The sequence below is a fragment of the Phocoena phocoena genome, chromosome 4, assembly GCF_963924675.1.
Source record: "Phocoena phocoena chromosome 4, mPhoPho1.1, whole genome shotgun sequence".
NCBI lineage: Eukaryota > Metazoa > Chordata > Mammalia > Artiodactyla > Phocoenidae > Phocoena > Phocoena phocoena.
The window spans coordinates 19,143,307-19,160,530 of NC_089222.1; the positions used below are offsets into that span (position 1 = coordinate 19,143,307).

The window sequence follows — 17,224 nt, forward strand, 5'->3', positions numbered from 1 at the left end:
AAATTATCTCAATGCAGATAAAAAGAGAAAGATATATGAGAACACTAAAGTGGTTCGACAGGTAGATCAACAATAAATTCAGATTTTTAATGATCACATAGAGAAATGAGGCAAAAAGCCAAATAGACAAGGATGTATAATAAAGAATAGCAAACAACTATTAAAATATTCACAAAAAGATTAAAGCCTAGAAAGAACAGAGGAGTGTAAAAATTGCTAAGGATGATAAAGCTTATTTCTTGAAACCAAGACAGTATTGCTAAGGGATGACAAGGAAAACCATATTAAGCTCATATTCATCTAACCAAACCCCGTTTCGACATTACTTTTGGAAGCCTTGTCTGGTTGCTCACTTAAGTCTCTATTTGTGCTTGCTTTGTAATTTATACATCTATCTCTACAGTAATCATGATGAGGCTTTATGGTTTAGTGGAAAGAGCTAAGCTTTGAAGCTAGGCAAACCTAAAATCGAGTGCCAGTTTTTGCTACTTTAATAGTTGTGTGGGGACTTCCCTGGTGGTCCAGTGGTTAAAATTGGTCTTGCAATGCAAGGGACACCAGTTCGATCCCTGGTCAGGGAACTAAGATCCCACATGCCGCGGGACAACTAAGCCTGCGCACTGCAACTACTGAGCCCACGTGCCACAACTAGAGAGCCTGCGTGCCGCAACTGCAGAGCCCATGCACTCTGGAGCCCTTGCACCGCAACCACTGAGCCAGTGCACTCTGGAGCCCGCGTGCCACAACTAGAGAGAAGCCCGCATACTGCAATGAAGAACCCACGCGCTGCAACGAAAGATCCTGCATGCTGCAACTAAGACCTGACGCAGTCTGTAAGTAAGTAAGTAAATAAATAAATAATTAAAAAAAGTTGTGTGGATCTTCGAAAGTTATTTAACCTCTCTGAGCCTTAATTCCCTTATCTGTAAATGATGATATTATTTCCTAACTCACAGAGTTACTGTAATCAACAAAGATAATATAAAAGCTTTAGAACAGTGTCTCAAATATAAATGGCATAGAACACAGGCAGCTATTCATTATTAGCATGTTATATTATGTTTACATTTCAGTTTCTCTGTTAATCTGTAACCTCCTTAGTACAGAAATCATGTCTTATTTAAATCCCTGGCTACTAACACAGTGCTCATCACACTGCAGTTGTTTAGCAAAATATGATGACTTAGTTACTATGTCATAACTAGAATTGGACATAAACATGTGAATCAATGGAATACACAATATTGAACATGGGCAAAATAAAATACTGTGTCTGACATAAGAACAAGGCCAAAATACATAAACTGAGAAGTGTGCCTCTTAGGCTATATCAAAGATTTTTGAGCACTGCTTTTTTTGTGGTTCAGAAACAAAATGCAGCTTCTGGAAAGGAGAGCAGCCAGGAAGGTAACTACCTATCAAAATCCTGTCATATAAAGAATGGTATAAAACCTTTCAACATCTCTTTACCTCCCTCAGGAAAAAAATCCCAAGTTCTCACACAGCATATAAGGTCTACCCTGTCAGTTTCTTTAAATCTTACCTCTGGCTCCATTCTCATAAGCAATCTATGTTACTATATCAAATTACTTGCATTTCCCCCAAACAATTCATTGCTTTGTACACGAAGTCCGATCTGCCTAAAAGTCCTCCTACTACTTTTTTGCTTGACTGGCTAATTTATGCTTATCGTCTCAGACTTAGTTCAGAAGGCACTTCTAAGCAGTTTTCATTAGCCCTCATATTTCTTAAGAGCGGGGTATCTGTTTTATGTATTTCCAGGAACCCCTATACGTACCTCTGTTATACTGTATAAATGCAATTGTCTAATTACTTGACTATTTCCAGCTTTAGACCACTTTGGAGTAGGAATTTAAAAATCTTTGTAACTTGAGTGCCTGGCAACACAGTAGTAGGCATACTTATAAATGTATCTGAAGAGATTTCATAGGGAAGAGAGTTAGCTTTCTTCCGTAAGAGTCCATGGCCTCATGCAAATAAAAAGGCATTCTTTCATATAAATGTAAGCAACTCCTACTTTATGGAACTGATATAATAGTATAGAGTGATAAAAAGCTCGTATATAAAAGAGAGGAATTTTAAATATATCAGAAAATCATCAATAATATTTAGGTAGGAGCTGTCAATTTTAGCTTATTCATCATTCTTTCATGTTTAATTGCAAACTTCTCTGCTACTAAAGTGGAAGGAGAAAAATAAGAATATGAAACTACTATCTTAATAAATAAATATCCCATTTAAAAAAAGACTGTAAAACTATACCTTCATGTAGTGTTTAAAGATGTCTGCAGCTGCATGCATGTCAACAATATCGTAGATGATAAGTTTGCTGAAGGCAGCAAGTAGATTCCTTCTCTTATGTAAGGCCTCAATTTTATTAGCTTCGTCTTCTTCATCACCCTCTAACCACAGAAAATAAATTACTTATGAACTTTGGCCCTCTATCCAAGGTAAAACAATGCAGACAATCTGCATAATAAAAAACCAGCTTATAACTTTACAAACAGGTACAATTCAGTTTTAGATGGGCTAAAAACTGTTAGCTATACTGATTATTTTAGGGTGCTATATTTAGTTAAACATTTATTAAACACTTAGTAGGCATTAAGGTTTCTGTCTTCTAGGAGATTGTCATAGCAAAGATTGAGTAAAGTAAACAAACCATATAGATTTTTTTTCTGATACTTTTGTCATAATAATACTGTTGTTCTGTTTACCTTTAAAATGCTGTCTTCTCTTATCTGAATATTCCTTATGTGCTAATGTATTTCTACAGAGAAGAAATTTCTAGAAATTTTTAAGACACAGGGAAAAAGTTTTCTTTTAGAAAAATATATGGGGAGTAATGGAAATTATATGGAGGAGTTAGTTTTCAGTTCTTGTCCTAAACATGGTTACACTGTAAGCTGAGAAAGTATATTTTGCAAACTATGTTAATGTACATATGCATTTTTTAAAACAAAACCTTACCAAATGCTTTCAAACAAGTAGTCTTTATTCCTCAAGTTTTAGATTCTCAGGCCCTATTGGCTTATCTATTTCTAATCCCAAGAAAAATTTCTCCACAAGGCCATAGACAATAAAAGTTAAGACATTTGTTTCAGGCTCTGTACTGACCCTCTCATGTTTTGTCGTGCCCTTATTTAGGGACAGTGTTCTTCCTTCCCTTCTTTGCGTGTACATATTCATAAAAAAACTTACTCTCAACTTCTCTCTTCCCTTTCTATTAACTGGTCCTGCTGTGAAGCATCAATGCTTTGAGAAGTTGGAAATCTTTTTGCTTAAGATAAGTAGAAGGTAAATTTTATCTCCTGAGATTAATATGAGCTCAAAATAAAGATCCTTTGTTCACAGCCCAGTATTTTCTAAAATGTTCTATTAAATAAAGAATATTCTAATAGCACCAGGTAGATCTGTGGATCTGATATGCCACAGATCTTAGAGATTATCTATTTCACAAATAACCTATGTAATATTTATTTATAATTATTTATATTCAGTCTAATTTTACTAAGTTTTCATTCTGCAGGCTCAGCACAATTTTGACTGGTGAGGTTTGATAACATTCTTTTAGCACTTAGTATCTTAGAGTCACATTTTGTTAATTTAAGTAATATATGATCACTACTCAGAAGGAGAAAGGAACTCAGATGCTTTCCTTTAGAAAAATTGTGAACCTGGAAGCAGTTCAATTAGAAAAAAACCATCTATCCTAAATATACATTTTACACATGTGGGAAATGACAAATGTACACAATTATTTATTATAGCATAGATTATAATAGTAGAAGATTGGAAACTAGCCAAATATCAATATGAGATGAATAATATAAATTATGCTCTATTTAAATAATAAAATACTATGTAGCTATTAGAATAAGGAAGCTCTATATGTAGTGATGGGGAAAGATCTTTAAGGCACTATGTTAAAATTAAAGCAGGGACACCTCACTGTGTATATTTTTATTCTTGTTGGTTTCTTAACTACATGAATGTATTAACTTTTTTTTTTTTAAGAGAGAAACTGTAGTATTTTTTAGGACTGAATTTGAAATTTTTTCTCATATCTTTTGGGGTTGGTAAAACAAGATCAATATTGACAAAATGATAGCTACAAATACCCATGCTCTGGTTCTCCTCATCTTGGTCAATGAAAACATGATCCATCACAAAACTGAGGAGTTCAGACTGAAGTCCAGTATCTGGATTAAACACCAAAGGCTGAAGGCCCTCCCTGCCACCTGTCATTAATTGGTGGCTGAAAATCATCAATAGATCACAGAGTAACATGAAAGCCTGGAATGCAAAGGAAATTCATCAGTAAAATATTGTACAAATGTAGCTGTAACTACAAATCAATGTTAATGAAACTATACTAAATTAAAAACAGCTCAATAACAGTACCATAATAGAAATTCTGAGTATTCAAATTGCAGCTACTTAATTTTAATTTCCAAACTGAATAAAATTATTTTGTCTCATTACAAACTAGTCGTACTTAAGACTCTCCACGCCCCTAAATATAACCTGCTTCTTTTACTTGGCTATATTAACTCAAAACAGTTAAGAGATTTTTGACTTGAAATTATAAAAAATGAGTTAAACTCAACTCTGGAAATACAAAATTGATATAATAAATTAATGACAGATGTTACAAATCAATCTTATACTGCATAATCAAATAATAAGCATAAATCTTAAGACAAACTGTATAATTCAACAAATTACAATGTAGTACTTTAAGTCTGTAAGCTCCTATTTTGGATTCTTCTTTAAAAAATCTATTGTAAAACGAAATTTTTAACAGTAGGTTAAATTGAATTCAAGGTCATTCACATAAAAAACAGTGTCTGAAAGCTTCCCAACAAATGTAATCACATAAAGAAACTTTCAGTATATTTCCCCATAGAGAAAGTATTATAGTTATGTTGCCAAATTTATCCTATTTAATGGATGGTACAAAATAAACTTGTATCACCAGTTTATTGAAACTGAAAGATTTTGTTATGGAATAACTGAGGGCTCTGATACCTCAAAACAATCCACTCACCCCCTTCTAAAAATTGACTTCTATGGGAAAACATAATTTTGGAATGTATCTGGAGATGGCTGTATACTTGGTTATTTACCTCCAGCAAAACTCATGGCAGTTCATGCTCTAAGTACACAACCATGAAATACATTACTTGAGTCACTTGAAAACAGGAGAACATGAAAGAAATCCAGGAAAATATATATTTTTAACTGAGGCCATACTTTTGCATGTCACCAAACAGTGAGGATGCAGAAACACTAAATTTTTGGCTTAAATGTCCTGAGCTAGGTACTTTTTAGACAGCACTGGTTGAGTTCAGAAGGTTTAGAGAATAAGGTTTAGGAAAGACCATTTCTGTTCCCATTTACGTTAGATGCTGATAACTCAATAAAGAAGAGACCTGGATAACCTATTTGTAGGAAGAGACAGCAAAGGGTAAGTACTGCTGTACTCTTTTTAGATATAGACTCGTTTTGTAGCCCAACATCATTAAAAAAAAACGATATGGAAAAGGTATATCTGTTTTATATAAAAGTATTTCCTAATAGAACAGTATAATTAAATAGATTACAAAATCACTTTGTGAAAATGGTATTGCCTTGGGCTCCACTTTGACCCTCTTTGGTCTGCGACCTTTCCGAAGGGGTGAGGAGTCTGTTGGACCAATGGGATATGCCCACCTGCACCTCTACTTTACATCACTGCCCAGGTACAGGGATTCAGGAATTCCTTGCCCTCACAGACCTGATTCTGCTACCAGGGGGTGCACAGGCATCTTTCCTAGACACACTGCATCCCCAGTGTGTACTCCTAGGCCCCAGGGTAATCAAGGAGCAGCTGTCTGAAGAAGTGATGTTGATAGTTTGGATATGTGGGCTGAATTGTTCATATGCATGTGTGAGGAGTTCTACCTGGTGTGGGAAAGAGCTGAAGGTGAGAAGAGAAGGTGGACCCTATGCCAGCTCCCCAACTCTCCAAGTTCTGGTAAGGAATCAAAACTTCTAAATCTGAACCTGCCTTCCAGGCCATTATGACAGTATACTTGTCAAGGTACAAAGACGTGTAACAGGTTAGCTTACTTTGTAACTTAAATATTCAGACATCTATATTCTTGTCCCAGGTGCCACAAATGTTAGGGATAAACCTGCATGCTAAGAACTTTCATAAAAAATAACATCTTTTTAAAAAAAATTTACATCTTACTGTTCTTCAGTAACTCATTTGAGTTATTTTTATTGAGAGCTCTTAACTGACAATTTCTTACCTGTTCCTTCACTGGAGTATTAACATTAGATAGGCACTGTTGGCAAACAGCCAAAAAGGATTTCACTGTTTTCCTCAATACCAACAAATCCTCCTGTAAGACATATTCAAATTTACAAGCATGAATTACAATATCCTATAAAACTGATCCAGAAGAAATAGTAAATGGAAAATAGCCAAACTAGTTTATTGTTAAGGAAATTCATAAAACCAAATATATTGTTGGGAACCAAATCATATAGTTATTTCCTAGTTATCTTAATGGAAGGGTCAGCGAAACTGATAATCCTGACTACTCAGTTCTATTTAGCTTTGGAATGCTCAGTATGATTTCCTCCAACATATTTGCCTTTATCAATATGGTTTACTCAGGCTGATATTAAAATTTTTAGTCATTGCTATAGCAAATACTAGCTGGTAGGAAAGTGACAGAGTGCAGCAGCATACTGAAAAAAATCAATTAAGCAATAAACATGTACTCCCATATTCTCAGGACTCTGCAAAATGTCAAGGGGAAAAGATAACTTTAAGATAGTGTCCATGTTCTCAAAGAGTTAACATCTTAGCAGGGAGTTAGACCAATTAGAGAGTAATTAAGTGTTTAATTTTTTGGTGTTAACTCTAACTGTAGCAGAAAGAGCTGAGTTGGAGGCAGCTTCATAGAAAGATGGCCTTTAATCTAAGATTGGATGGGTGAATAGGATTTAATCAGATGGCCATATAATATTCAAAATGAAACATCTGAAAAGTATAAAAGGAAATTTAAATTTATCAAGTACCTATAATGTGCCAGGCACTGGTATGAGGGCTGTTACATAATTTCATATTTATATTGATTAGAAGAAGTAGTTATTATTAGCAAGTGTTTGAAACCAGGACTGTCTGATATCAGAGTTCACGATCTTTTCACTGACTAATGAGCAAGACGCATGCAGATGACTCAGTATGATATCAATATTTAAAATAGTAATGAAGAGTAATTAAATGAGCATAGGCTGATGTAGGAATCACTTTTAAAAAGTACTATGTGAAACTAAAATTCTTTAAACTACTCTATTTTGTACAGATGAGCGTACTTATTCCTTTTTGGGATCTTCACATCCCAAATAATGATACTTTAAAAATTATACATATTTCCTTTTGCTAAAATGAGTGCAATATTCAGAAGAAGGAAATAAGATCATCTTGTGCAGAGTAATAGAAAGGACACTGCCTCCAGGACCTTTAATGTTCCTGCAGATGAACATCCAACAACCAAACCTCAACATTCCTTGACCTTTAATTTCAAAGACTCACAAAGAGGTAGGGGAAATAGACAAGAGAACACGCAACTGCAACAGAATGTAAGGAGTGCTATGTTGGAAAGCCTAACCCAGAGTCAAAAGTAGTCACAGAAGGGTTCCCAAACAAGACTACATGTAAGCTGAGTTCTGAAAAACTAAAAATTATCTACCTATATGGAAAGGTGTTCCAGAGGGCACAGAATGTTCAAAAGCCCAGAGGTGCTTTTGAGAGACTGCGAATTTATTGCAGCTGAGGCACAAACAGGGAGGAGAGTGGTGAGAGAAAACTGAAGAGAAAAAGAGGACCCATTTTCCATTTAAATGGAAAGTACTTAAAATGCTATGCTAAATTATTTGGCTATTATCCTGTCGGCAATAAAGGAACTAATGAATAGGATTTTTATCATGAAGTTGCTAATAATTTATGTTAAAGAATCATATTCTAAGCAGAAGGGAGAATGATATAAGATAGGGAAGCTAGTTAACAGTAAACACAATCTTCTGTTGAGGGCTTATTATGTGCCAAATACTGTGTTCTAAGGGAAATAAATTTAAGTCTCACAATCACTCTATGAAGCAAGTGGTTAATACGCCTATTTTACAGATGAGGAAACTGAAGTTCGGAGCATTTATAGATTCTAAGCGATAGAGTAAGGATCCATACCTAGGGTTATCTGACTCTAAAGCCCATGCTTCTAATCATTATTCTACAGTTCATCACATATTAACAAAGGCCGTGGGAATAATCTAAAATGAGGGCCTGAAAATGAAATGTTGGCAGAAAAGATGTAAATAGATTGAAGAGAAATTAAAGCAGGCAGGATTGATAGAATTTAGGAACTAATCAGAACAGGGGATGTTGATGTTACGCCTACATTTCTAGGTAGTTGCCTACTAAATGGCTTACGGTATAAGGCACCAAGAGAGTTAACACAGGAACAAATGCTAAGGTAACAAGTTGGGCTTTAGAGATGATGATCTGCGATCCCTGAAAGATATGCTACTACAGATGTCTAGTAGGCAGCTGGATGAATTCAAAGTCCATGGTAAAGAATCTGAGCAAGAGTAGAGACTTGGGAGTCCTCTGTATTTAGCTGGCAGCAGAAGCCATGGAAGTAGATGAGACTGTTAAAGGAGAATATGTAAATAAAGAGGGCTGACAAAAGTATCCTGGGGAACACCGATATTTAACAGATGGATGAGAAAGAAGAGCATATGAAGAAATCTAAGAAATGGTCTGAGAAGTAAGAACAAAACCAGAACATGGCATCCCAGAGGTAAGGTAAAAATGAATGGAAGGACTTCCCTGGTGGTGCAGTGGTTAAGAATCCACCTGCCAAATCAGGGGACACGGGTTCAAGCCCTGGTCTGGGAAGATCCCACATGCCGCGGAGCAACTAAGCCTGTAAGCCACCACTACTGAAGCCTGCGTGCCTAGAGCCCATGCTCTGCAGCAAGAGAAGCCACCGCAATGAGAAGCCTGCACACTGCAACGAAGAGTAGCCCCCAGTCGCCACAACTAGAGAAAGCCTGCGTGTAGCAATGAAGGCCCAACACAGCCAAAAAAAAAAAAAAAAAAAAAAAAAAGAAAAAAGAATGGAATAGTTTAACGATGACAAATGTTACCAAAAGACAAGATAAGGATTAGAAAGTATTGCAAGGATAAAGGGCTAAAGTCAAACCGCAATGGGTAGAAAGGAGATAAGAAAGAAGGCAACTCTTTCAAAAAAGTTTGACAGTAAAAATTAAAAACAGAACTACCATATGACCCAGCAACCCCACTACTGGTCATATACCCTGAGAAAACCATAATTCAAAAAGATACATGCACCCCAATGTTCACTGCAGCACTCTTTACAATAGCCAGGACATGGAACCAACCTGTATGTCCACTGACAGAAGAATGGATAAAGAAGATGTGGCACATATATACAATGGAATATTACTTAGCCATAAAAAGAAACGAAATTGAGCTATTTGTAGTGAGGTGGATGGACCTAGAGTCTGTCATACAGAGTGAAATAAGTCAGAAAGAGAAAAACAAATACTGTATGTGAACACATATATATGGAATCTAAAAAAATTTTTTTAAATGGTACCGATGAACCTAGTTGCAGGGCAGGAATAAAGATGTAGACATAGAGAATGGACTTGAGGACACAGGGTGGGAGGGGGAAGCTGGGGCGAAGTGAGAGTAGCATCAACATATATATGCTACCGAATGTAAAATAATCAGCTAGTGGGAAGCAGCAGCATAGCACAGGGAGATCAGCTTGGTGCTTTGCGATGACCTAGAGGGGTGGGATAGGGAGGGTAGAAGGGAGACGCAAGAGGGAGGAGATATGGGGATATATGTATGCATATGGCTGATTCATTTTGGTGTACAACAGAACACACACAGTATTGTGAAGCAATTATACTCCAATAAAGATCTATTAAAAACAACAATAACAAAAACCAAAAACAATAAAGAGTGAGAAAAATAGGACAGCTGCTAGAGGTCTTTTGGCGTCTTTGTTGACCTTTTCAACATAAAAGATTTGAGAATATTTGTTGAATAAGTAACTGAAAGAAAAACAAAATGCAGGCCATGCTACTAACTAGCTATGTGACCTTAGAGAAATTATCTTATATCCCAGAATTACAGATTTAAAAAATCTATAAACAAGAGGGTTGAACTATGTATTCTCTGAAGTTCTATTGCATTCTGTGATTCTGCTGAATTAATTTAGGCACTCAAACGAGAACATATGGGTGCTAACTGGTAAACCTAGTATGCAAAGGATGAATGTTCAGTTCCTGCTAGTACCTAGAATAGTGCTTGGCACATGGGCAGATGTTTAGTAAATATTTGCTGAATGAAATCCAAGTACACATAATACAGATGATACCACAATCCTAGGGAGAAATATGTAATGTGTTCATTTTATCACACAATAAATATAATTAAAAAATGATGCTAGGAGGTATTAATCCTCCTTTATTCCCTTAAATTTCATGGTTAGTGTGCAGTTTGACGCAGTCTAGGGAATCAGCTATCTTTGGAGTTGGAGGCAAAAGATTCCTTTAAAGGTCAGTGTAAAATGATTACTTGCCAATTCATCTGAGGAGTTGTAAATTTAACATCACAACTAAGTAAGCAACCTACTGATTGTAGCATTTTAAGAAGAAAGTGGAAATTGGAAGTAACCAAGGAAATACTGAGAGAAGCTAAAGGCCTTCTTTAGCAATAAGTTTAGCATAGATTTGGATGCAACCTAAATACTGAATGCTCAAGAAAGTTAACTTAATTGTAATCAGTTAGAATTCATTGAGAGAAATATAAGTACCAATCAATAGGTTTAGGTAAACAGGCACAGATACTGTATATTTAACAGAGTTAGCTAATCTCATATAGTAGATTCCTTTGAACAGCTGGGAACAGAATTTAGGTTTTTTTGGATTTCAGAACACAATTTTCCTACAAACTTCATTATGCTGGCATCTTACACTACATAAAGTTAACGTTTACTTGGCACTTAACCGTGTACCAGGCACTAATCTAAGCTTTTGACATATTAACTCAACTAATCCTCTCAACTGTGATGGGTATTGCTATTATCACTCCCATTCTACATATGAAGAAACGGGCACAGAAATGTTAAATGCAGGCCCAAAGACCCAGTTAGTAAGTGGAGTAGTAAATTAACCAGAGCAGTCTGCTTCCAGAGTCTGTGCTCTTAACCATTTTGCTATAATGACTCTTTTTATAATGCGGGAAAATTAACATATTGAAGAAACAGGCAGCATTATGGAGGTAAGAAATTTGAAACTCCAGTCAGTCAAATATATTTATATATAAACAAAAATGCCAGTCAACCCAAAAGACACTGAAAAAGAACAACCCAAGAACAAGTTGTGCTAATTATCTAGACTGCAATTTTAAGCAACTAGCATGTTGCTTAAATGTTCCTTTCAAATGTGTTTTCCTAGATGAAACCAATATTTTCTCTTATTTTCAGAAAGCAGCTCGGCGTTAAGAGCACTTTTTCCTAAAGTAGCTATGGAAAGGAATTCAAATGGGTCAGGTGAGAAGAGTACACTGAAATTTAAATTATAACATCTTGGCTATATTCTTTTGTATGCCTTTTGCAAGCTGCTTCACTAGCCTGGCTAAAATTTTTTTTGCTTCCCCATAGATCTAGTGAAACGAAGAATTAGACAACTGAAACCCAGTACGCTCTAATGTGAAAGGGCTAAAATAGTTTCAGTTTTTCAGTGATCTACTGGCAAAAATAAGAGAAATATCTCTTAGTGAGTTAAGATGATGTTTTAAAAATACACCCCGACCAGAAAAATCTCAACAATGAAGACTCCCAAATAAGGCTGGCACAATTAAGATGGTGAATTTACCATATAAGCCATATTAGAAGTTTTCTCAAAGGTACAAAGGCTCAAAATACCCTAACATCTTGGGAAGAAAAAAAAAGATCTTAAATGCAGATTGCCCCTTAAGAGCTAAGTACTCCATATGATTATAGTCAGTGAGGAAAGATAAGGATTTAATTCCGAAACACACAGAACATGCAGATTTTAAATGAGTGATTTCTTTTCATTTTGTATCACAATTTTATGTGTCTAGAGTAAGACTAAATTTAGCTGTCCTTTTATTCACAACTATGTAATACCATTAAGATAATCATAGCCAGAAACTGAAGCCATGGAAAAACCAGCAGTAAACACATAAAACTAGTTCAACATCACCTGACAAATACACATGTTTAGAATGGGCAGAAATAAAATAGGATAAAGGTGTGAAATAAGGACCTAGATCACGCCAAAGATCTTAGATTATGAAAATAAAGCCTGTTAAGAATTTAGTGTTCAGTTTTCAGGATAAAAATGGGGCACAAAACAAAACAAATTACAAACAAGACCAAGGGGTTACCTTACTAGGCCAGGGACTGGCAAACTTTTTGTATGAAGGGTCAAATAGTAAATATTTTAGGCTTTGTGGGTCATAATGTCTCTGTTCGAACTACTTAACTCTGCCACTGGAGCAAGAAAGCAGCCCTAGTCAGTACATAAATGAATGAGCATTACTGTGTTCCATTAGAACTTTATTTACAAAAACAGGTGTCTGGCCAGATTTGGCCCATGGGCTATATAGTTTGTCCAGTCTGTATTGGGCTATATAAAGCTCTTTGGAGGTATAAACTGTGTTATGCTTATCTGTACTTAGCATCATTACTAACATATAACGAGGCTCATTTAATTATTTTTCAGCTCAACTAAGTCATTCTATCATAGTAAATATGATAGAAACACATGTAACTAAATTCATTCACTTGGGATGCATCGGTGTCACCATTGTGGTAGGGTAAACCCTATGGAATATCTTTGAAATTGCTTTCTTATATGAATAACTGCTACTAGCTTCTCTTTTGAGGCTAAGGAGTGAGTGTGCCACTCTTGTTAATACACAGTAAAATAACTACTGGATTTTTAAACCCCAAATGTAATACCTAGTTTTCAATGTTGTTGCTGTTCTTGGCGATCTGAATCCCCACCTGCTTGACTCCTGCCATTGCCTCAAAGGCTAATCCACTTATGATCCAGGAACCCTTAAGCTGCCTACTGTAGTTCCAAAACATCTTCTGATTTCTCTTTTCTGTGGTGTACAAAGATGAAGAAGCTAAAGGAGGAGTCAGAGGAACAGGGGAAAAGTAGTGACTGTTAGGACCAAAGCGAGAGATTTGAATTCCCAGATTTTCAAAACACAGATGGAGGACAAAGTCTACCATGCTATATTCCAAACCTACAGTAGATACTGAGCATGTTTACATGCTCCCGTAACCTTATATAATAGTTCATTTAGTATTAATTTTTGGTTTTGGCAGGGGAGAAGATTAGGAAAGCACAGACTAGGTCTGCAATTTAATGCCATCAAAACAACAATTATTGTTGACTGAAACATTTCTTTTAATCTTCCCAACAACCCTATCCAGCAGTGAATATCACATATTAGGAAACTGAAGTTCAAATGTGAAGTAACTTGCATACCTTTGTCATAGGTGGTAAGAAATGGAGTCAAAATTCAAACTCGGATTTAACTCCAAAGACCATGCTCCAACAGAAAAAATGCTGGAAATATATCCTGTTTATAAACTGGGAGCTTCTTATATATATAAATTAGGTGAGCAACAATAAGTCGTTTAAACAAATACCTAGTAATTACGGAATGACCACTGGAAAAAAAAATTCAAAATTAAAAACCTACTGTGGAAAGGAAAAGGCATTACTTTATCAGGGAATATTAAATAGGTTAAAACACTTATTTCCTTTTACTCAAATAAAAGGCCTGACAGGAAAGTAAACTTTTATCATTAATTTTGGTGGAGAAAGATCTCCAATCTCTGTACTGAAAAGTGGGAAGTGTTAATGTTTCATTTAAATATTCTTAATGTTGCTTTAGGCCTCTAATAAACTCAGTTAAAACACATTTTTACGTTATAATAATTGTTATTTAGAAAAGATCGTCTCAGTCCTGGCTCATTACTTAGATTCTGAGGTATTAAATATCTTAGGAGTTAAGAATATTTATAAAGTGGTACTTTAAAGACCACCGTCCCTGTGTAAGTAAAAACAGCATCCAACTGGACAGGTTAGGGAAGCTGAGGAAGCCTTATGCTGTCCTTCAAGGGGTGGGAAGGTATTCCTTACCAGATAGAAAGCTCCAAAAGTAGAGGCCCAGGAATAGGGTTGCAAACACAGCATAGAATTCTTAATAGAATGTTGGAATCGTGACTTGTAAGTTCTCTTTTAAGTTGAACATATTTCTGACTTCCACAGGTTTTCAGAATGTTAAGAGTTGGATAAAACTTTGGACAAGTTCAGAGTTCAGTATAAACAGCCATCTACTTATGTATTCCAGATTTTAAAAAAAGAACATTCTGAGAGCTGAACAAGAAATGAATATAAAACAAGTCCTGGATCTTTCTCTCCTAACTTTCCTAGACCAGTCAGTCAGGCACTTGAGATAGGATATATTAATAGAAACAAAGCTATCAAAGAATGACTCTGAAGTCATGGACCAATCAAAAAGAAATGCTTAAAATTAACTCGATAGTGAGGATAGTCTTCTCAAGAAATGAAAGGTAGGGGGAAAAGATCTAGAAAAGAATGAAGTAAAATGGTTATAAACTACTAAAAATTCATTCCTAGAGGGACAGCTATTATTTCCAACTCTTGGCCCCATTCCCTTCCCCTTCAAAGCAGTTAACTCTGCAGATGGAGAGGTACTATCTATGTTTTGTTACTATAGGAATTTGGGGGAAGGACCTGAGTGAGCTATCTCTTTTCTTATTCATTGCTATTCTAAAGGACTGGGAAGGGGAGAGGAAGAGGTCTAGAAAGCAGCCTGTAGATTTTTATACACAGCAAGGTTAAACATGTCTCTTCATGGGGCTTGGCCACCACCAGTCCCATGTTCACCCTAAACTTCTCCTTTCCCCAGTTTGTTTGGAGGTAAACAAGTTGAAATTTGCAGAGGAAAACCTTTAGTCAAGAGGGTAACGGAGGACCAAATTTCACAGTAAACATGCTATACTCCTCAATAATAATTTCACTTGTAGCTCTCTGGGGGATGTAGACTTTCTTTAATTTAAAGACTTAGGGATAAGGCCTGGGTTCAGAATGCAGGGATGTTTGCCCCAGGCCATTCCCACTGCTGTCTAGAATAGAAACATGCAGGGTAAGGCAGAGAGCACTACAAATTTAGGAGAGTAGGACAGCTCCTCCCAGGAGGAAAAAAAATTGAGGATAAATTCTAGATCCCCAGGCCAAAAAAGGCAATAGGGGCATTAGTTTAGCCCTAACTCTTATTTACCTGGCTCTTTAAATGTCTTTGTATATGTCCAGAAGGAGCTGAAGGAAGAAGGATGTTTTCTGCTACAGAGAAGAGAAACGGAAGGCTGCTTCTACAGGACCAGCACTAGGGGGCACCGGAGCAAAGTATACTGAGCATGACCTGTGAGACTGCCAAAGAGCTTCAACTCTGGAAATTAGGGGAACAGAGGAAATACCCATTGGTGAAACCCAGTGCACTTCCATTTCAAATAAAGATCTACTCCTGTTCTTGATACAGTCATCTCATATACTCAATGTATAGAATACTGCTTACTGTTGAGTTAAATTATAATTCGAATTTAAACTTCAAATATAACTACCATTCATAATCCCCTGAATGACAGTGTTCATGACAATAGGGAAGAAAAATAAATTTTAGAAAGTACTCTCTAAAGAGCAATTTAGCAATATGTATTAAGCCTTAAAAGTATGTACAGTCTTTGATCAAGCAATTCCATTTCTAAGAATATAAGATGTAACAATGCAAAACACAGAACAAGCTTTTGCACCAGAATGTCCACCACAAAATTAATTTTATTAGTTAAAATGTTTAAACAACCTAAATATCCAAGAGAGGAGAGTGGTAAAATAAATTATGGTATAGCTACACTAGGGACTACCATGCATACATTAAAAATATTATCTATAAACATTTAATAAATGAAGAAAATGTTATGTTAATTGAAGAGGAGACAAAATTATAAATACATCATGATCTCAGTAAGATTGAAAAATATGTAAGAAAAAGTACTAAAAGAAAATACACCAAAATATTAACAGTGGTTATCCACAGGTGGTTAAGATTTGGAAATTTTATTTTATGTATATAGTCTTTACAATGAACACATACTCAAGTAAGAAAGCTCAAATTTAAGAAAACCATTCTACCTTATATTTTACACCAAAAACAAATAAACATAATTTATTAATTAAAAATGTAAGTGACCTCTTCAGAGATTTAAATGAATTTCTATAAATGTAACAATGAGTAGAGAAAAACAGAGCAGTCAGGTGGCCAGCTCCCTTATTAGATAAATGGCTGATTCTATATTAACATAATTATTCCACAAAAAAAAAAAAAAAAAATTAATTCATGTGATAAGACTTTCAAGTTGTCTCTACAAAATCAATATTACAAATGTTAAATATATAGACCCCAAGGGTCTGCTATATTACATTTAAATTTCAGGAAACAAATTAAAGGGAAAAAAAGGATAGAGAATTTCAGGTGCATCATCAGCAAAGTCTTCCATATACTTTAACTAAGCCACTGACATTACAAACTCAGCCATTTAAAATCACAGTAACTTCTCATTTAAATACCTTTAGGGATACAGAATGATGAAAGAAAACTGCCATGTGACATAATTTTTCGATACCCAACTAACTGATAACTGATATTGCTAGTTTGTGTTCAGTGAGGAGTCAGTGTGTCCTTAGAAAATCTGTTTTTAAAAAAACACCACCAACAAAACTCTAAACGTAGTTGTATTAAAAGCTTCACAATACAAGATTTTAAAGAGTACTAACAGAAAGACACTAGGATTGAGATTCAAAAGACTTGTGCTGTAAGTCTGTGATTTTAGATGTCTCAATTTTTGTTAAGTATAAGGTTCCTTATCTGTAAAATGGGATTATAACACCCACTTTATAGGATTATTAAGCAGATTTAATTAAATTAGAGCATTTAAAGTGATTAACAAAATGTAAAATATCAACAAGGTAAAAATAACAA

The 17,224-nt window shown here is 35.4% G+C and overlaps 1 protein-coding gene across 2 annotated transcripts in view; it reads right to left on the reverse strand.

The window, feature by feature from the left end:
* The window catches only part of STAG1 (STAG1 cohesin complex component), a 306,358-nt gene that overhangs the window by 17,485 nt on the left and 271,649 nt on the right, over window positions 1-17,224 (reverse strand). For both annotated transcript variants that reach the window (XM_065876744.1, XM_065876743.1), the window contains exons 22-24: window positions 6,321-6,413; window positions 4,143-4,317; window positions 2,284-2,423 (exon numbers count right to left, since the gene is read on the reverse strand). In XM_065876744.1, the coding sequence (XP_065732816.1) occupies window positions 2,284-2,423; window positions 4,143-4,317; window positions 6,321-6,413 (408 nt within the window). The remainder of the gene's footprint in view (window positions 1-2,283; window positions 2,424-4,142; window positions 4,318-6,320; window positions 6,414-17,224) is intronic.